At 40.7% G+C, this 22,279-nt stretch overlaps 1 protein-coding gene across 10 annotated transcripts in view; it reads right to left on the reverse strand.

The window, feature by feature from the left end:
• The window catches only part of LOC118363594 (glutamate receptor 2-like), a 65,389-nt gene extending 43,458 nt beyond the window's left edge, over positions 1-21,931 (reverse strand). For 4 of the 10 annotated variants that reach the window (XR_004821427.2, XR_008087599.1, XR_008087598.1 and 1 more), the window contains exons 1-2: positions 21,546-21,930; positions 21,210-21,350 (exon numbers count right to left, since the gene is read on the reverse strand). Coding sequence is in view for 7 of the 10 variants with exons in the window: in XM_035744605.2 (XP_035600498.1) it covers positions 21,210-21,350; positions 21,546-21,678 (274 nt within the window). In the remaining 3 variants the exon portion in view is untranslated. Of the gene's footprint in view, positions 1-21,209; positions 21,351-21,545 lie in introns of all 10 variants that reach the window. The other 6 variants (XM_052488479.1, XM_052488478.1, XM_052488481.1 and 3 more) reach the window with 2 other exon arrangements.
• Between the last annotated feature and the right edge of the window lie 348 nt (positions 21,932-22,279).

Raw genomic sequence — 22,279 nt, forward strand, 5'->3', positions numbered from 1 at the left:
ATTACTTGTGTCATGCACAAAGTAGATGTCCTAACCGACTTACTAAAACTATAGTTTGTTTTAATAGTACGCAAGTATAAACACCATGGGAACACGCAGCCGTCATACCGCTCAGAAATGAGATGCATTCTGTGTCCTAGAGATGAACGTACTGTGGTATGAAAAGTGCAAATCAATCCCAGAACAACAGCAAAATACCTTGTGAAGATGCTGGAGGAAACAGGTGCAACAGTATCTATTTTCACAATAAAATGAGTCCTACATCGACATAACCTATTAGGCCGCTCAGCAAGGAAGTAGCCACTGCTCTAAAACTGTGATTAAAAAAAGCCAAACTACGGTTTGCAACTGCACATGGGGACGAAGATCATACTTTTTGGAGAGCTATCCTCTGGTCTGATGAAACAAAAATAGAACTATTTGGCCATAATGACCATCATTAGGTTTGGAGGAAAAAGGGGGAGGCTTGCAAGCCAAAGAACACCATCACAACCGTGAAGCACGGGGGTGGCAGCATCATGTTGTGGAGGTGTTTTGCTGCAGGAGGGAGTGGTGCACTTCACAAAATAGATGGCATCATGTGAAAGGAAAAGTATGTGGATATATTGAAGCAACATCTCAAGACATCTTATGGTCAGAACTGAAAAAGCGTGTGCAAGCAAGGAGGCCTACAAACCTGACTCAGTTACACCAGTTCTGTCAAGAGGAATGGGCCAATATGCACCCAACTTCTTGTTGGAAGTTTGTGGAAGGCTACCCAAAACGTTTGACCCAAGTTAAACAATTTAAAGGCAATGCTACCAAGTAATAATTCAGTGTATGTAAACTTCTGACCCACTGGGAATGTGATGAAAGAAATACAAGCTGAAATCAATCACTCTCTCTACTATTATTCTGACATTTCACATTCTTAAAATAAAGTGACTAACCTAAAACAGGATGTATTACTAGGATTAAATGTCAGGAATTGTGAAAAACTGAGTTTAAATGTATTTGGCTAAGGTGTATGTAAACTTCCGAATTCAACTGTATGTATTAACCTTATGTATTCTGAGCGTATCCTCATGCTATTTTGTATGCAAAGCTTGATTGTGTAAATTCTGCATTTCTTCAGTTTGTACAAACTGTGAGCAAGAATGAATAATTCCAACGTCGCTCGTTCTCTCGTTCACTATTTAGAAAATATCCATGTGAACTAAAAATAGGATATGATGACAATGTTTTTCATAATTTCTCAGCAAATCATAGCCTAATGGCAGGCAGGAATCTCGCGTTAAGTAGGCCTACATATATTCTACAATTAAATAATGGAACAATTAAAGTAATTAAACATGAAGTAGCAAGTTAAGCTACATTTCCATAGACTTAATATGTTGACCTTTAAGTTATTGTTTAGGCTACACTAAAATGCGTGAGCTTTTAGTTAATAGTAGCCTATAGGCCTGATAGATACAAATATAGAAGAGGCTCAGATCTGGCGTAAAGGCTTAAATACTAGGTAGGTCTATTGATTGCACATACATGAAAGGGATGTCAATATTTAGACTAATAATCTAACTATAATAGAATTTGCCATTTAAAAAAAAAAGAATTTATCCTTGCTTCGCTTGTTTATAACATTGTTAACTTTTTAGGCTATTTATATTCAACGATCAAGTTTTCAGAAATCACAGAGACATATAAGCATCTTCATTCTATGTTTAGAGAGTGTCTGTGTGTGAAGTGACATGGGCTGGAAAATGGTGACCTAACAACGCACTGAGCTATTCTAGATTACGAGCGATTTCAAGTGCAACGTTAATAAAGACGGTTTTGGGAAACGGCTCGGAAATTTTAAGATGCTATTACATAGTTTTCACAATTAACTTAGCTTGAAGATGCTTTAGAAAACCGGGCCCAGGACAGGAGGACACTCTAGAGTGTTGAGGCAACATCTGCAGACAGTGGAAGGGAAACTTGCTCTGTGAGATTGAGTGCTAAGGAGTAATCTATTAAATTGAGTCATTACCCTAACTGCAGAGGGAGAGTTGTGTGTTCAGCCCTAATTGATTAGCTGTCTGCATCTCTGTGAAGACTGTCCAGACCCGTACTCCCCTACACCCCAAGCATGTCATCTCATTTCAGCTTGTTATAGACGTTCATAGTAATGATGGGTAATTGAGTTTGGAGGTCACCACAGATATTCACTTCATAACAGCCAAAGATGTTAGTATGATGTGAATGATGTGTGACTCAATAGAAGTAAAAAGGATATTCACATGCAAGCATGTTTTCAAAGGTTGACTTTAGCCAAGCTGTTGTAGATTTTTCCAGATCGGATACACCAGTTAGTGGTTTTAAACTCAGGTCCTGGAGAGCTACAGGGAGTGCAGGCTTATGTCCAGCCCAGCACCTACACAATTAAACCAATGCATAGCAATCAAGATACCAAATGTAAAATATAGTGTGTATGATATAGTGTGTACGTAAAATTTATATAGGTTCAGAACTTTTGTGAAACAGCACATTTAAAAATATATGACAAATGGAAATCAAACTGGATGGACATCAGAAATAGAGGGGAGAGGTTTAGGGTAGAGGAAGAACAAGGCCAAAAACAAACAAAATATAACTATTGTAAAATAGATTGTGTCCGTAAAATGTATATAGTATGTATAAGTTGGAAGTAAAAACCTAAGTATTGTTGTTTGTTAGTTTACCCCAATTAGGGGAGGGGTGGTAGGGTTAGCAGAAAATAATAAAGGAAAATATATTTTAAAAGATGTGTGTGTGTGTATATATATATATATATATATATATATATATATATATATATATATATATGTATGTCTTTTAAAATGTCCATTAAAATAACATCAAATTGATCCGAAATATAGTGTAGACATGATTAATGTTGTAAATGACTATTGTAGCTGGAAACGGCAGATTTTTAATGGAATATCTACATAGCGTACAGAGAGCCCCATTATCAGCAACCATCACTCCTGTGTTCCAATGGCACGTTGTGTTAGCTAATCCAAGTTTATCATTTTAAAAGGCTAATTGATCATTAGAAAAACATTTAGCAATTATGTTAGCACAGCTGAAAACTGTTGTGCCTGATTAAATAAGCAATACAACTGGCCTTCTTTAGACTAGTTGAGTATCTGGTGCATCAGTATTTGTGGGTTCGATTACAGGCTCAAAAATGGCCAGAAACAAAGCACTTTCTTCTGAAACTCCTCAGTCTATTCTTGTTCTGGGAAATGAAGGCTATTTCATGCGAGAAATTGCCAAGAAACTGAAGATCTCGTACAATGCTGTGTACTATTACTTATATTTCCCTCACCAACTTTAAAGATCAGCTATCTGAGCAGCTAAATGATCGCTGCAGCTGTACATAGTCCATCTGTAAATAGCCCACCCAATCTACCTACCTCATCCCATACTGTTTTATTTACTTTTCTGCGGTTTTGCACACCTGTCACGCCCTGACCTGAGATATCTCAGTTTTCTTTATATTTTGGTTAGGTCAGGGTGTGACTAGGGTGGGTATGCTAGTTTTTGTATTGTCTAGGGTTTTTGTAGGTCTAGGTGATTTGTATGTCTATAGTGGCCTGATATGGTTCCCAATCAGAGGCAGCTGTTTATCGTTGTCTCTGATTGGGAATCATATTTTGGTAGCCATTTCCCTTTGGTGTTTGTGGGATCTCGTCTATGTGTAGTTGCCTGTCAGCACTCGTTTGTATGGCGTCACGTTTCGTTTTGTTATTTTGTTAGTTTGTTCAGTGTTCATTCAGTTAAATAAAGATTGTATGCATACCACGCTGCACCTTGGTCCGATCCGTATAACGAATGTGACAACACCCGTATCTATACTTGCACATTATCATCTGCTCATTTATCACTTCAGTGTTAATCAGCTAAATTGTAATTATGCTACTATGGCCTATTTCGCTACTATGGCTTATTTATTGCCTACCTCCTCATGCCTTTTGCACACACTGTATATAGACTTTATTTTTTCTACTGTGTCATTGACTTGTTTATTGTCTTATTGGCTTGTTTATTGTTTATTCCATGTGTAACTCTGTGTTGTTGTCTGTGTCACACTGCTTTGCTTTATCTTGGCCAGGTCACAGTTGTCAATGTGACAGTTTATTTAGCCTATCTGGTTAAATAAAGGTGAAATAAAATAAGAATAAAAATAAACTACTCCCTACACAGATCAGTGCAAACTGGCTCTAAACAGAATAGAAAGAGGAGTGGGAGGCCCCGATGAACAACTGAGCAAGAGGACAAGTACATTAGTGTCTAGTTTGAGAAACAGACGCCTCACAAATCCTCAACTGGCAGCTTCGTTAAATAGTACCCACACAACACCAGTCTCAACGTCAACAGTGAAGAGGCAACTCCGGGATGCTGACCTTTTAGGCAGAGTTCCTCTGTCCAGTGTCTGTGTTCTTTTGCCCATCTTAATCTTTTATTTTTATTGGCCAGTCTGAGATATGGCTTTTTCTTTGCAACTCTGCCTAGAAGGCCAGCATCCCGGAGTCGGGAAGTTATTTTAATGGACTAAAAATGTGTTTTTCTTTCAAAAACAAGGACATTTCTAAGTGACCTCAAACTATTGTATATTGTATTGACTATTGTATTGTATATACCTGTATATTTACTTACAAACGTTTTTTTAAAGGTAACCAATGAACCTTGACTGGCCTGGACTAGAAAAAAAAAAAGTACGTTAAAAGTATGTCCAGTATTTCAAAACACAGCAACACAAATCACAAATCAGAATTATAGTTTACACATTTTTATGTTTTTTAGTGCAGGCGTAGGCTGAATCTGCACCCCGGAAACAAAACAGCACAGTACATTGTGTTTTTGAGCTGGTCAGCCGTGGTCAGGATCATGAGCACCTCATAACTAATGATAGATAGGAACCATAAAATATGTCAGTGCTATGCCGGCTCCAGCGATCTGTACTGTATAACCTTCAGCAGTTACACTAGGAGAGGGTAGACCCTATGAAGTATATTTAGCTGTCCCAATTAACTGGCCTCATTTCCTGCTCCACAAAGTGTAGCTTTTTAGAGTGTCGCTTTCCCCTTTTCAGCCACTAGATTTTTGAGAAGCAGACTGTTGGACTGTGTTAATATCACGATCAGTCATACTTGACAGATGGAAGTTCGCTCAAATGGACTGCAGCTAGGCATATAATGAAGTACAATTTTTTGAGTTGATGGGGAAATACATTTGTTTATTTAGGCCTGTTCTGTTTGATGTGGTGATGAAAAGGCCACCCCAAATCGAATGTTCCTTTTGCTATTTGAAATGAATCACACTTGTCATCTGCATTGTTGTCCAATGTGTTGTTGCTTTTCTAAATATCCTCTACCTGTCGTTTGAATATGTTCATGTTGCCCTTTAATTGCAAGTGTTTGAGATTGAATTAGCCCCAGACAAGCAGCACTGACGAGACAAATGATTATCATCGCACACGGTACACACACACACACACACACACACACACACACACACACACACACACACACACACACACACACACACACACACACACACACACTTATCATCAGTTCAGTCCTAGCGGAATAGCTGTTCGATATAACTCTGCTCTACCACTCTGGGCCGATTTCCCGATAGTGATGGAACTTATGCTGCATTTAGACGATGGACGCAAAAGCCCCAATACCAGTCGGCATAGATGGACAAGAAAGCAAGAAAGACTGTGACAGCAAAAGCAATTCAGCACGACGGTATGCGTTGCTATGGTGATTTCAGTAAACAAAAAGTGCCGAACAACACCCGGTAGAAAACAACACTACGGCACACGGCAAAAGTTTAAATATTTTAGCTCTAGCAGCAATTCACGTCTTCCATGGCGGCTGACGGCATTCACCGCCAGCCACAACTGCATTTATCGTTGTGCTCTCATTCTAAACAGTAACATCCGGTTTGCTGTCTCCCTTATACCATCTAAACACATCATTAGGGCTTACGAGTGTTTTAACGATGTATACCTTTCTGTCAACAAACGAAGATGTAACATTCATTTTGCAAAACACCACACACTGAAAACATTCACTAAGTTCGTCATTGAGGTATGTGTTGATATTTAAAGGATCGAAAGGCAGGCAGCGATGCTCTCGGATCAGCTTTCTCCCTTTCAAATCTTACTTTATAATTAGAATAATTCCATTATACAGACGATGAATCAGATTCTAGAGAGATATTATCAACTATGGCTGAAAATATTTAGGAGTCTTATTCTAATGCGTAGCCTACCCTAATATAATGCGCCCTTAGTCAAAAAATCCAAACAATCCTATAGTACTGGTAACAGAATCTGATGGGATTGGGATTCTATTGTATTCGTGTATTGGATTCCTATATATTCTACCATGCCCAGAAATCTTCTCCTTTTATTCTTTGTCCCCAACGCTCTAGGCGACCAGTTTTGATAGCCTTTAGCCGCACCCTCATACTACTCCTCCTCTGTTCCGCGGGTAATGTGGAGGTAAACCCAGGCCCTGCATGTCCCCAGGCACCCTCATTTGTTGACTTCTGTGATCGAAAAAACCTTGGTTTCATGCATGTCAACATCAGAAGCCTCCTGCCTAAGTTTGTTTTACTCACTGCTTTTAGCACACTCTGCCCTGATGTCCTTGCCGTGTCTGAATCCTGGCTCAGGAAGGCCACCAAAAATTATGAGATTTCCATACCAAACTATAAAATTTTCCGTCAAGATAGAACTGCCAAAGGGGGAGGAGTTGCAGTCTACTGCAGAGATAGCCTGCAAAGTAATGTCATACTTTCCAGGTCCATACCTAAACAGTTCGAACTACTAATTTTAAAAATGACTCTCTCCAGAAATAAGTCTCTCACTGTTGCCGCCTGCTACCGACCCCCCTCAGCTCCCAGCTGTGCCCTGGACACCATTTGTGAATTGATCGCTCCCCATCTAGCTTCAGAGTTTGTTCTGTTAGGTGACCTAAACTGGGATATGCTTAACACCCCAGCAGTCCTACACTCTAAGCTAGATACCCTCAATCTCACACAAATAATCAAGGAACCCACTAGGTACAACCCTAAATCTGTAAACAAGGGCGCCCTCATAGACGTCATCCTGACTAACTGGCCCTCCAAATACACCTCCACTGTCTTCAACCAGGATCTCAGCGATCACTGCCTCATTGCCTGTATCCGCTACGGATCCACAGTCAAACAACCACCCATCATCACTGTCAAACGCTCCGTAAAACACTTCTGCGAGCAGGCCTTTCTAATCGACCTGGCCCGGGTATCCTGGAAGGATATTGACCTCATCCCGTCAGTTGAGGATGCCTGGTCATTCTTTAAAAGTAACTTCCTCACCATTTTAGATAAGCATGCTCTGTTCAAAAAATGCAGAACTAAGAACAGATATATACCTTTGTTCACTCCAGACCTGACTGCCCTCGACCAGCACAAAAACATCCTGTGGCGGACTGCAATAGCATCGAATAGTCCCCGCGATATGCAACTGTTCAGGGAAGTCAGGAACCAATACACGCAGTCAGTCAGGAAAGCAAAGGCCAGCTTCTTCAGGCAGAAATTTGCATCCTGCAGCTCTAATTCCAAAAAGTTATGGAACACTGTAAAGTCCATGGAGAACAAGAGCACCTCCTCCCAGCTGCTCACCGCACTGAGGCTAGGTAACATGGTCACCACCGATAAATCCATGATTATCGAAAACTTCAACAAGCATTTCTCAAAGGCTGGCCATGCCTTCCCCCTGGCTACTCCAACCTTAGCCAACAGCCCCCCCCCCCACAACTACTCGCCCAAGCCTCGCCCAAGCCTATCCAGGTTCTCCTCCAGGTTCTCCTTTACCCAAATACAGATAGCAGATGTTCTGAAAGAGCTGCAAAACCTGGACCCGTACAAATCAGCAGGGCTTGACAATCTGGACCCTCCGCCGCAATTGTCGCAACACCTATTACCAGCCTGTTCAACCTCTCTTTCATATTGTCTGAGATCCCCAAGGATTGGAAAGGTGCAGCAGTCATCCCCCTCTTCAAAGGGGGAGAGACCCTGGACCCAAACTGTTACTGACCTATATCCATCCTGCCCTGCCTATCTAAGGTCTTCGAAAGCCAAGTCAACAAACAGGTCACTGACCATCTCGAATCCCACCGTACCTTCTCCGCTGTGCAATCTGGTTTCCGAGCCAGTCACGGGTGCACCTCAGCCACGCTCAAGGTACTAAACGATATCATAACCGCCATTGATAAAAGACAGTACTGTGCAGCCGTCTTCATCGACCTGGCCAAGGATTTCGACTCTGTCAATCACCATATTCTTATCGGCAGACTCAGTAGCCTCGGTTTTTCTAATGACTGCCTTGCCTGGTTCACCAACTACTTTGCAGACAGAGTTCAGTGTGTCAAATCCGAGGGCATGCTGTCCGGTCCTTTGGCAGTCTTTATGGGGGTGACACAGGGTTCAATTCTCGGGCCAACTCTTTTTTCTGTATATATCAATGATGTTGCACTTGCTGCGGGCGATTCCCTGATCCACCTCTACGCAGACGACACCATTCTGTATACTTCCAGCCCGTCCTTGGACACTGTACTATCTAACCTCCAAACGAGCTTCAATGCCATACAACACTCCTTCCGTGGCCTCCAACTGCTCTTAAACGCTAGTAAAACCAAATGCATGTTTTTCAACCATTCGCTGCCTGCACCCCGACTAGCATCACCACCCTGGATGGTTCCGACCTAGAATATGTGGACATATATAAGTACCTAGGTGTCTGGCTAGACTGTAAACTCTCCTTCCAGACTCATATCAAACATCTCCAATCTAAAATCAAATCTAGAGTCGGCTTTCTATTCCGCAACAAAGCCTCCTTCACTCACGCCGCCAAACTTACCCTAGTAAAACTGACTATCCTACCGATCTTTGACTTCAGCGATGTCATGTACAAAATAGCTTCCGATACTCTACTCAGCAAACTGGATGCAGTTTATCACAGTGCCAAGGTTCTAACAATTAACTTAGCCTTAAGATGCTTTTGGGAAACCAGGCTCTGACTTGTGCAGAGAAAGCCTGAGGACTTAACTTTCGGTTGAAGATGCACTGACACGTCTTTTCACTTGTGTGCTCTCCAAACTCACACTAGTTGAGAGAGTTTGTTTTCACAATGAAAATATTTGCGGTTGCGTTCACAAGTTAAAGGATATGTGTTATATCCATATGCCATACTACACTACAATAGTTGCTAGGGTTTCACCATTCCCTTACCGTTTATTGCAACATTTAAGACATTTCTGATTTATGTTTGATACAGGCTACATTGTTACGTTTTAATTTACCTTTTCTTACCATCCTGAGTGGACGCGATCTTTATAGTGCACATGAGCAACACTCACAAGGTGGAAGTTAAGATTATTGTTTTTTGATAAGATGTATTTGTTTGCTGTTTAGTCCTGGGAGCTTCTCAGTCTCTGTCTTGTCACTGTGAACATGTGTGATTTGATTCAGCGTGCTCCTGGCCTGTGTGCCAGAATAGGTGTGGCCAAATGTATTTACGTGCCCATTTGGGTATGCTATCCTCATTTGGGTTGTCGTAATTGTCAGGGGAGGTTGTATTGGAGCCTGGTAGACTCATCTTGTTGGTAAAGACCGGGTTTGCATGCTTATAGGGTTTTTGCTTTTGAAGACTACATTTGGTTTACTGGCATTTTAAAGTCAGACGTTTTTATTGTAAATGTGTCCCATCACCAGCACTGTGCAATGAAAACCAACCACCTTTTGTATCTAATCCTGCATCCCTCCTTCTGAATCTTTGTCCTTATGACCGCTACAATGCTTTTATGAAAAGTGGGGCTGTCACTGTTTGCAAGCTGCACCCGTTCCCTGCGCTGCCCTGAGTATGTGTCACTTATCTATACTGAACAAAAATATAAATGCAACATGTGACAATTTCAACGATTTTACTAAGTTACAGTTCATGTAAGGAAATCAGTCAATTGAAATGAATTCATTAGGCCCTAATCTATGGGTTTCACATGACTGGGCAGGGGTGCAGCCAGGGGGAGCTAGGCCCAGCCAATTATAATTCGTTTTTTCTTCATTACAGACAGAAATACTCCTCACTTTCATCAGCTGCGCGGGTGGTTGGTCTCAGACGATCCCGCAGGTGAAGAAGCCTGAGGTGAAGATCCTGGGCTGCCATGGTTACAAGTGGTCTGCAGTTGTGAGCTCAGTTGGATGTACTGCCAAATTCTCTAAAACCAAGTTGGTGGTGGCTTTGACATTTTAGATTAGTCAAAGTAGCCACCCTTTGCCTTGATAACAGCTTTGCACACTCTTGGCATTCTCTCAACCAGCTTCATGAGGAATGCTTTTCCAACAGTCTTGAAGGAGTTCCCACATATGCTGAGCACTTGTTGGATGCTTTTCCTATACTCTGCGGTCCATCTCATCCCAAACCATCTCATTTGGGTTGAGGTCGATGATTGTGGAGGCCAGGTCATCTGATGCCGCACCAATCACTCCTTCTTGGACAAATAGCCCTTAAACAGCCTTCAGGTGTGTTGGGTCATTGTCCTGTTGAAAATCAAATAATAGTCCCACTAAGCGCAACCCATATGGGATGGCGTATCGCTGCAGAATGCTATGGTAGCAATGCTGGTTAAGTGTTCCTTGAATTCTAAATAAATCACTGACTGTGTCACAAGCAAAGCACCCCAACACCATTACTTCTCCTCCTTCATGCTTCACAGTGGGTACCACACATACAGAGATCATCCGTTCACCTACTCTGCGTCTCACAAAGACACAGTGTTTGGAAACAAAAATCTCAAATTTGGACTCATCAGACCAATGGACAGATTTTCACCATTGCTCATGTTTCTTGGCCCAAGCAAGTCTCTCCTCCTTATTGGTATCCTTTAGCAGTGTTTTCTTTACAGCAATTCAACCATGAAGACCTGATTAATCAGCCTCCTCTGAACAGTTGATGTTGAGATGTGTCTGTTACTTGAACTCGGTGAAGCATTTATTTGGGTTGCAATTTATGAGGCTTGTATCTCTAATAAAGTATCCTCTGCAGCAGAGGTAACTCTGGGTCTTCCTTTCCTGTGTCGGTCCTCATGAGAGCCAGTTTCATCATAGCGCTTAATAGTTTTTGCGACTGCACAAATTTTACGGATTGACTGACCTTCATGTCTTAACTTCTTGGATATAGGGGGCGCTATTTTAATTTTTGGATGAAAAAGGTTCCCGTTTTAAACAAGATATTTTGTCACGAAAAGATGCTCGACTATGCATATAATTGACAACTTTGGAAAGAAAACACTCTGACGTTTCCAAAACTGCAAAGATATTGTCTGTGACTGCCACAGAACTGATGTTACAGAAAAAAAACAGATAAAAATCCAATCAGGATGTGCCACATTTTTTAAAACCACCTCATGCCAATGACTCCTTATATGACTGTGAATGGGCCACGAATGAGCTTAGGCTTTCTGTCGCTTCCCCAAGGTGTCGACAGCATTGTGATGTATTTGTAGGCATATCATTGGAAGATTGACCATAAGAGACTACATCTACCAGGTGGTCGCTTGGTGTCCTCCATCACAATTATTGTTATTATTATTATTATTATTATCTCCAGCTGCAGTATTTTTCCATTTGCTTCTGATGAGAAGATTATCGAATAGATATGTGAAAAACACTTTGAGGATTGATTCTTTCTCTCGATATTATGGAGCTAATTTGGAAAAAAGTTTGGCGTTGTAAGTGACTGCATTTTCCGGTCTTTTTCTTAGCCAAACGTGATGAACAAAACGGAGCTATTTCGTCTACATAAATAATATTTTTGGAATAAATGATCATTTGCTATCTAACTAAGAGTCTCGTCATTGAAAACATCCAAAGTTCTTCAAAGGTAAATGATTTTATTTGAATGCTTTTCTTGTTTTTGTGAAAATGTTGCCTGCTGAATGCTAGGCTTAATGCTATGCTAGGCTATCAATACTCTTACACAAATGCTTGTGTAGCTTTGGTTGAAAAGCATATTTTGAAAATCTGAGATGACAGTGTTGTTAACAAAAGGCTAAGCTTGCGTTTGAATATATTTATTTCATTTCATTTGCGATTTTCATGAATAGGAAACGTTGCGTTATGGTAATGCGCTTGAGGCTAAGATTATGCTCCCGGATACGGGATTGCTCGTCGCTAGAGGTTAAAGTAATGATGGACTATCGTTTCTCTTTGCTCGTTTGGGCTATTCTTGCCATAATATGGAATTGGTCTGTTACCAAACAGGGCTATCTTCTGTATACCACACCTACCTTGTCACAACACAACTGATTGGCTCAAACACATTAAGAAGGAAAGAAATTCCAAAAATGTACTTTTATCAAGACACACCTGTTAATTGAAATGCATTCCAGGTGACTACCTCTTGTAGCTGGTTGAGAGAATGCCAAGATTGTGCATATCTGTCATCAAGGCAAAGGGTGGCTACATTGAAGAATCTCAAATATAAAATAAAATATATTTTGATTTGTTTTACACTTTTTACCCTACAGGATTCCATATGTACTATTTCATAATTTTAATGTCTTCACTATTATTCTACAATGTAGAAAAACTCTGGAATAAGTAAGTGTGTCCAAACTTTTGACTGCTACTATATATAAAATTACCTTTCATTCATATACCACCAACACATAGGTTTTGGCCAAGCAGCACTCTCTTTAATGATGTCTTGGCATGTTGGTATGTTAGCTACTACTGCACTACTGCGTTTATTTAAAAAGACTGATTCATCCAATGAGCCAGATAGCCAGGTTGCCAGGGAAACCAAACACTTTCCCTGTTTGCTTGCGCTGAATGTCTGAATACTGTAAGTAATGTGTGTGAAAGCTTACTCCTTCAGCGTTGTCTGTTAATATGTGCATATAAAAGGATGGAACAACAACGTTACAAACACAAAGAAGAGGGATAATGTATGGACAAATGGGGAGACATTCCATTTCATTTATAGAAAGGCACACTGTGGACAACGTGACACTTGCATTCTGGGTTTGAGACAATATCTGTTGTCCAATGATTTTGCAGTGTTGATTAGAACAGTACATTGGTTGGTAAGAATAAGAAACGATATCCCATTGTTAACCTACATGTCCTGTGTTACACTTCTTTCTGTCGATTCTACCAAAAATAACCCCAAGCCTTATTGGATATGATTGCAGTTACATTCAGGGCGCATTGTCTCAATTATACCTGCTCAAATTGGTTTATCATGCATGCGTGATGTAGCATTCTCATTTCATTGCTATGGTGCTGTAAAGACACCAACCACATATAATTGGTCAAACCATTTAACACATATGCAATATATTGTTTTCATGCAGTAATGTTCAGAATAGATCACAGCACATGGCAAGATACAAATTAAATCATGTGTTCATTCCAAAGGCTAATTTTCCCTTTGTCACCATAGAGACATACTAATCAAGTGATTATGATGCTGGATCATTACTGAAAGATGACTGCGCCGTCGTGCATCAGTCATTCCACTTGCTGTGCTTTGGGTCATTTGAAGAACGACACCACCGATGTCAGGGAACGTTCAGGCGCATTAGCCTTACAGAAAGACGAATGCAACTTCAGTCTACTCATATATCAATGGAGAGCTAGCCTGGCACCACGTTGCTATGGTAACAGTGGCGCAGACTTGGCTGCGTCGAGCTACTAAAACACTGTGAAATGGGTCGTATATGTCTCTGACACCAGATTTTTGTCGACTCCCTTTCCTACAGTACACATACTGTACCACCCATCAACTTTAAGTTACAGCAAACCATACATGCATGTGTCGTTTTGGGTTAGTACAGGCGGATATAGTTTTGACTCTTAACGTTTCAAGGACCAAATGAAAACAACCCTGACGAAGGGTCCCACTGCATTGATGAACAATTGATAGACATTGATAAACAACATAAACAACAACTGGAAATGAAGGGTGAGAAGAAGCATGCTTAGAGGGCTGTCCTCTACCCCCTCCAACCAAGCCTTTACATGCATGCCCTGTCTGCCACCGCAACTGTGGTCAAGTCGTACTAGAAGCCTTTTATTGGCTGGAGCACAATTACTTCTAGAGGCGAGCGGAAATCGAACTGTCAGATAATTTATGCATTCCCCCCCGCTCTCTCTCCAACTCCCACGCTCTCCAGTCGCTGCTTAGCCACAGAAGGAGGATAAATAGATCTTATAATAAATAGACAGGGGGGGTCAACTCTGAGAATGAAAGTACTGTATGTATGCACTCTAGCTCATTGTACTGGTCTGTGTGACATATCTTCCAGCTTCTACATGTTTCTGAAGTCTCAAACGGAGGAAATCTACAGTACCTCGTCAAGAACAGAACGCACACACACACACTCTTTCGCTCGCTGTCGCTCTCTCTCACACACACACAGCCAGCCACCCTTTCTTCCCCTCGCAGCAGGTGCAATCAGAAATCTTTCCCCGCAACTAGAGTGACAGATGCAACAGAGTTACCACCTACCTACGGCATTGCAGGGTTCCACAGGAAAAAGAACACCCAATGTCTCTTTAATTGAATAGGATTGAATTTCACTGTCAAGTACAAGGGGAGGGGAGCAGTGTGCTGGTTAGATAAACATATCGTGACAGGGGAGACCACCCCTCTATCGATTAGACCTCTTATGGTGGTTTTGGATAGGTATGAATCATCCTGTCTCCTTTAATGGACCTTGGTTGCTCGGCTGCACACAGATCCCTTGTCTATCTCATATGTGGCATTACGTAACCCTGTTTAATAGGTTGCTTGAATAGAGAATAACACAATTCTCACAATTATTTTCTACGTCTGGTTGGGTTTCTATCGCACTGCCTCTTGCTCTGTCCATCCTCCATTGCCCACTTTCTCTGCCCATCATGATCTTTCACTCTCCTCTCTCTCTTATATATGCGGGGCTGGCAGGGTAGCCTAGTGGTTAGAGTGTTGGAATAGTAATGAAAGGTTGCAAGTTCAAATCCCAGAGCTGACAAGGTACAAATCTGTCCTTCTGCCCCTGAACAGGCAGTTAACCCACTGTTCCTAGGCCGTCATTGAAAATAAGAACTGACTAGTGAGATAAAAAATGCACACAAATATGTCAGGCTTTTTGATGAGGGGGGAGTGGGCTAAGTTGAGACATTTTTTACCTTCATCATCACTCCGCCAAGGGAAATATATTATTATTTCTAACAAAGATATTTAAATATACATTATTTCAGGATGTTGTGTATAATCAGAATTCATGTAAGTTTTGACATTTTTAAAACATAGCTTGTCCAAAAAAAGTGGTCCCTTGGCAGATCTTACGCCTAAAAATGTCTTCCCTGAATTAAATATTACCACTACCTTTTGTCTATCGTTACTTACCAAACACAATCGCTTATGTCTTTTAATAATTTTAAGCATATTTTAACACAGGCTTAACACCTAACAACATTGTACCTGTTTTTTAGTTTTTTTTTACACTTTTAACATAGGCCAGGCCCTGTTGTTGCCTCATATCCCAGCAACAATGTCTTGCATTATGCTTGGGAAGAAAACATTTCTATTTGATCAACTTGCCATTTCCTCAACTTACCCCAAGGCAAACATTTTGTGTATGGTTTCCTAGCAACAAGGGTGGCTTAACACACCCCTTTGGCTCCACTTACCCCACTCTCCACTAATAAGAAATAAACCTACAACAGCGTCCCGATTCAAATCGTAATCAAAACGAAAAATTCCTCTCCATCAGAGGGGTAGTGAGCTCGGCATCTAGTGTTGCTAATGAATGCACCCCTACAGCAAATATCCCGATTAGAACAAACAGAATAATAATATGCGTTTTCCAAATTGATCCAGCATCAAATCGACTATACAAATATTGTGTTACTGGAGCTCCTGAGTGGCGCAGCGGTCTAAGGCATTGCTTCTCAGTGCAAGAGGCCTCACTGCAGTCCCTGGTTCAAATCCAGGCTGCATCACATCTGGCCATTGTTGGGAGTCCCATAGGGTGGTGTGTAATTGGCCCAGAGTCATCCAGGTTTGGCGGGGGAAGGCTGTCATTGTAAATAAGAATGAATTCCCATAAGGTGGTGTGTAATTGGCCCAGCGTCATCCAGGTTTGGCCGGGGTAGGCTCTCATTGTAAATAAGAATTAATTCTTAACTGACTTGCCTAGTTAAATAAAGATGACATTTAAAAAACAACAAGACACCCTCTCGATGTTGATTTATGACCTTCATTTCCACACCGTACTAAGGATTTCACTGCATCTTACAAATTCTGAGCTAAATGGTGACCAGTGCATATCAAGGGGTAAAACCAGACAGAGAATTAATTATGAAGCATATAATGAATATGCTGTTGCTGAACCCGTAGCTATAGAATATATTTATATGACTGAACCCACTTAAGGCATGCATTGTATTACATATCACTCAACGTAAGTGGCTCTGAACACAAACATCTACCAATGGACTCCAATAAATATAGGGCTATGATCTGTCCACCACACTTGTACCTCTGTGCCCAAATGTGACAGAATTCGATCAGGTGAAGTGGGCAATATTAACCTGGTACTAGATTTGTTTGGTGCCGTCTTGCCGACTGGGTCCAGGCAGGACAATAAGTCCAGCATTGTTTTTACCATGTGTCGTAGATGCTGTTCTGAAGTGTAGCTATTTATTATAATGGTGATAAGTCTCAGATGTCAAGGACGGCTGGTACACAATCATAATTGTGCTCCATCTTCTGCCTTCGGAGTCTCGAGTGGAACAGTAAATAGGTGTCGCTACAGTGCCCTTGGTGTACCGTAAGCCTAGCTACAGTTTGATAAAGGATGAGCGATACTGGACGTGCGTAGGAGCCAGGCGTGTTTTTTAAAAATCAGGTCCTAGATCAGATTAAAGATCATCTTTATTTGAATGAACACATCAAGATCGCATCCTGTGGGATAAGGGTGAGACAGTATGGTCCGTTTTCTGTTTCCACCTATACTAGTTAAGGTTAGGAATGGGGAAGGGGATGATGATTTGAGATCTGCGACTTTAACTTTAGCTACAGGTTATTACGAAACACGGCTGAGTCCTCTCACTAGTTGAACATATAGTAGCAGCCCACAAATGCAAGAAAGCAATAACATCAAGCTCATTATTGTTTCGCTAATCTAACTTTCTTTGACGGACAAGTGACATACAGTGTATGCACTGTGACTCCATATAGAGCACATCAACGTGAATAGACTTGACCTCGCTGCCTCGGAAGCAGTGAGCGGGCTAAGCAATGTGATATGAGACAAGAGGAGACGACTTAGACTAGAAGTGAAGTCTTTGAACAAGCGTGTAATTGATATTTCAGCTCTGTGTAGTTTTTAAAAAGACATCCCACTTACAGTATGTGTGGATGGAGGATTATTAAAAGGAGATGTGTGTGCCAAATGGCACCCTTATCCCTATGTAGTGCACTAATTTTGGCCAGGGCCCATAGGGTTCTAGTGCACTACATTGGGAATAGGGTGGCATTTCGAATGCACTCTAGGTTAAGGAGAGTATTCAGGGCAGGCTAAGGTCCACAGAGGGCTGTCTATCCTCGATTTATGAAAGGCCCAACTTCCTAGCCTACTTAATATTTTACAGTGTCTTCTATAAGAGGGCATTTAAATGTATTTAATTAAGATTGTACAATAAACTGACCATGGAATATGCTTTCTGCATGATTCAGATTTTTGCATTTGATCATAAGTGAACATTTAAAATGACATGATTGCAACAAGGTAACTGCCAAAATAAAGGAAACACCAACATAAAGTGCCTTAATAGGTCATTGGGCCACCACAACCCAGAACAGCTTCAATACACCATGGCATAGATTCTGCAAGAGTCTGGAACTCTATTGGAGGGATGCAATCCCATTCTTCCACAAGGAATTTAGTCATTTGGTGTTTTGTTGATGGTGGTGGAAAACGCTGTTGCAGGCGCAGCTCCAGAATTTGTTCAATTGGTTCGAGATCTGGAGACTGAGCCGACCATGGCATATGGTTTACATCGTTTTCATGCTCATCAAACCATCCAATGACCACTCGTGGCTTGTGGATGGGGGCATTGTCATCCTATGGGGGTATTTTTGTGTCACTATTATTTTACCAGGTAAGTGGACTGAGAACACATTCTCACATACAGAAATGACCTGGGGAATAGTTACAGAGGGGAGAAGAGGGGATGAATGAGCCAATTGGAAGCCATGGTAGCCAAAATAATGACCTGACCAGCATTTCTAATACATGACCCTAAGCATGATGGGATGTTAATGACTTAATTAACTCAGAAACCACACCTGTGTGGAAGCACCTGCTTTCAATATACTTTGTAGCCATCATTTACTCAAGAGTTTCTACACTGAACAAAGATCTAAACGCAACATGTAAAGTGTTGGTCCCATGTTTCATGACCTAAAACAATAGTTCCAATAAATGATCCATACGCACAAAAAGTGTATTTCTCTTTAGTTTTGTGCACAAATTTGTTTACATCCCTTTTTGTGCGCATTTCACATTTTCCAAGACAATCCATCCACCTGACAAGTGTGGCTTATCAAGAAGCTGATTAAACAGCATGATCATTACACAGGTGCACCTGGTGCTGGGGACAATAAAAGGCCACTCTAAAATCTGCAGTTCTGTCACACAATACAATACCACAGATGTTTCAAGTTCTAAGGGAGCATGCAATAGGCATGCTGACTGCAGGAATGTCCACTAGAGCTGTTGCCAAAGTTGAATGTTCATTTCTCTACCAACGTCGTTTTAGAGAATTTGTAAGTACGTCCTGAATAAAAATGTACAAGCTCTTGTCTTTTCTTATGGTCACTATGAAAGCATATCCAACAATATTAGAGTAAAGGAATTATTATCTGACTCATTGCATAACCTGTACAGAATTGTCTGAGAAAATGTCAATCGACTTCCTTATGAATTAGCTTATCCCCACAAGGCAGACGTGTAAGGGAAGCTTATGCCTTCAATTTGACCTGGATTCTACTGTACTTTGGGCTACGATACAGCTTGGTGATTTAGCTAATCAGAGTGTATTTCATCCCAGGGATGTCATTCGTTCTATTCATGAAAAAATGTCCCATTGACTGGTTACATTGTTTCAGCTAATGTACAAGCAAAATGATCCATCTAATTTTTAATATGGCTTCTATAAATGTCTCTGTGCCCAGTTTTAATGTTGCTTTCACATCTGAAAATGTATGTTTTCAATATGAAGGGGAATTACTGTAATGCCTTCTAATGTATAGTGTCATGTATTGGATTAAAAGAGTAGCCTATATAGTCAAACGCTTGAGAAGAGCCTCTCACTCTCTAATAATATGTCTGCATACAGGAAACACACACACATATATATACATATATATACATATACATATACACATATATATATGTGTGTATATATGTGTGTATATATATATATATACGTGTGTGTGTGTTGACCAATTCGTCGACTAAAGGCAAGGTTATCACATATCTATCACAGGAGGTTGGGGCAGGGAGGACGGCTAATAATGGCTGGAATAGAGAGAATGGAATAGTATCAAACACATGGAACCATGTCCTTGCTACCATTCCATTACAGCCATTAGGAGCCCGTCCTTCCCAACTAAGGTGCGACCAGCCACCTGTGAGATCTATTGTCCCTATTCTTTTCAAATAAATGATGACACCTGTCAATAATAGGATACAGTAGGCCTATGTCCAAAGAACATACTTTCAGCCCTTTCCCTACCGAAGAGTTTAGAAATAATGATCCTAAAAGTTACTATTTTGTAAAGTGCATATGTGCATAATAAGTGAGGCAAATGTGTAAGTTACAATGATTCCATCTGCTTCTCATTTACAGTAGACTACTTACTGAATGAAGCCATGTGTAACACTACTGCATGAGAACAACCTCTGACATAACAGTTATGGGGATTGATGTTGTTGCTTAGAACCCAAAGCGGTCCCTGACATGTCGCTGTTCTCTTGATCCAGCATCATCAGGCATCTGACGCGTTGAGGCTATTCAACACAACAAGCTTTCATATGGAAAGTGTGGGAACGGTGATTCTAATCGATGCACATGGTATAAAAGTATCCTTGAGTTTTGATATAAAATACCTCAGAGACGTTTTTCCAAACGAACTGTCGCTTGGCAACAGCTAGATGAAATGGGGAGCCCATCCATTTTAGAGCTGCGCTCATTAATAGCTCAGTGAACAGATCAAATCGAACCTATTTTTTTTTACTATTACATAATGTCAGTTTGAATATATATATATATATATATATATATTGTTTCGGTTGATTGTTCTCAATATATATATCTATAAATAAATTGTGTTGAAGAACCTAATAACATAACGAATGTGGGCCAAGAAGTGGTAGGCAATAGGCTGGTCCAGAAGGCTATAACCTCCTCTCAATACCCAGAGGGAAACCTTAATGATTTAATTATTACACTTGGCCTATTTTTCTCATCCACAGAACTACATGTAATGCATAGGCTACCTGATATAGGTTAGTTCCTTTACTAAATACGGTTAATAAATGCCTATTAAATATGTGGAACAATAAACTCATGTTCAATTAACGGGCGTGAATGTATTTTAACCTAGGTCATGTCTATCATAGAGATGAAAAGCTATTGCAAATGGATACCATATTTGACGAAAGATAATAGAACTGTCTTGAATTTGATTAAAATACGTAATTACAATGGATACTCCCAGTGCCTACTTGTCATGCAAGACATTACGCGCGCCTGTGTCAATGGAGCATCACTGTGACTTACTGTTACTGTGGAAACCAACTTTACCTTGTCATTTCTCACACAGAGAAGATGAACACTAATCCACATAAGATATTATTTTACAAACAGCCTACTTGTCCATGTCTTTCCACAACAGATGTGGTTTCACCGACTTAAATAAACTCACAAATTACGCGCTAATTGAGTGGTTCCATGCACCGTTTCTAAGTAGCCTAATTGAATCCATCAATTGATAGTTTTGCTGTGTTTTCTATTGGTATATTTGAAGGGGATGACAATTGATTTCATTGTTAACTTTGTAAAGAGACCTGACATAGACTACATTTGTTACTTACAACAATTGGTGACGGCAAAACTGTTTGCTACTTCCAGATTGTCAATATGGGGCGTCAATCTGAATTCGGGTGTGCCGAATAGACCCATTCCTATCCGAAATGCACTGTATTCCTGATCAGCACCCCTTGGAAAGAGTCCACCTGTAATAGAAACAATTGGACATCTCAATATACTTGTGTATAGCATTTTCCAAAATGTTATATTGTTGATGTATTTGATTTAATTTGCATGACCAGCTTTCATCATGCATTGGCAAAATCCCTAGCCTACTTGCGGGACATATGTCCCAAAAATATAGGCTATCCTTCAAATGAACGAATTTGCTTGATACATACCAATTTGTACACTTTGAGAGCCACCAAGCACCAAACCCCATAAAACAGGTAGAACGAAAACCGATAAATTCATAAACTTAGGCATTTCCATGAAAAAAAGTGCCCACATCCACCCAAGAATGGAGATATTCATTGTTTCTCAACAATAGTCTATGTTAGATCCGACACATATCGGCGACTTGATGTCAGGAAAAATGCACTGGTGAGTATTTTCTGCAGGTGTTTTTTTTTTATAGAAAACGAGGGCTCCTGCTCCAGGTCCAACAGTGAAGGAATGCTATAATGTAAATTAACCGTCTCTTCCGGTCCTCCTCCTTGCGCTGTCCGCCTGAGAGTCGTAGATACCTCCTTTAAGCACTGGAACAATGCTCGTCTTCGCTCCGTGCGCTGGAGATCCTTTCAGCGTCATAGACAAGTGACGAATGTTAATGAGAAGCGTAAAGACACGAGAGGAGCCGAGCGTGCGCTCCACTTCAGTGCCTCGCGACTCATTAGTGTGTGTGTGTGTGTGTGTGTGTACATGTTTGTTCAGCATGTATATAATAGATGAAATGTGTGCCCTTGACTTTACATTTTTGAACTACGAGTCATGGCAAACCATGAGACAATCTCATTATCTCAGGGGTTTGCTTCGTGTTGTACAAATCATTATTTGACGGGTCAGGCCTCACTGTATCACTCTGCATTAACATGGAAAAGTATTGCATCAATACATCTTGTATTAATTAACCTGT

Source organism: Oncorhynchus keta, chromosome 30 (genome assembly GCF_023373465.1).
Source record: "Oncorhynchus keta strain PuntledgeMale-10-30-2019 chromosome 30, Oket_V2, whole genome shotgun sequence".
In the NCBI taxonomy this organism is placed as follows: domain Eukaryota; kingdom Metazoa; phylum Chordata; class Actinopteri; order Salmoniformes; family Salmonidae; genus Oncorhynchus; species Oncorhynchus keta.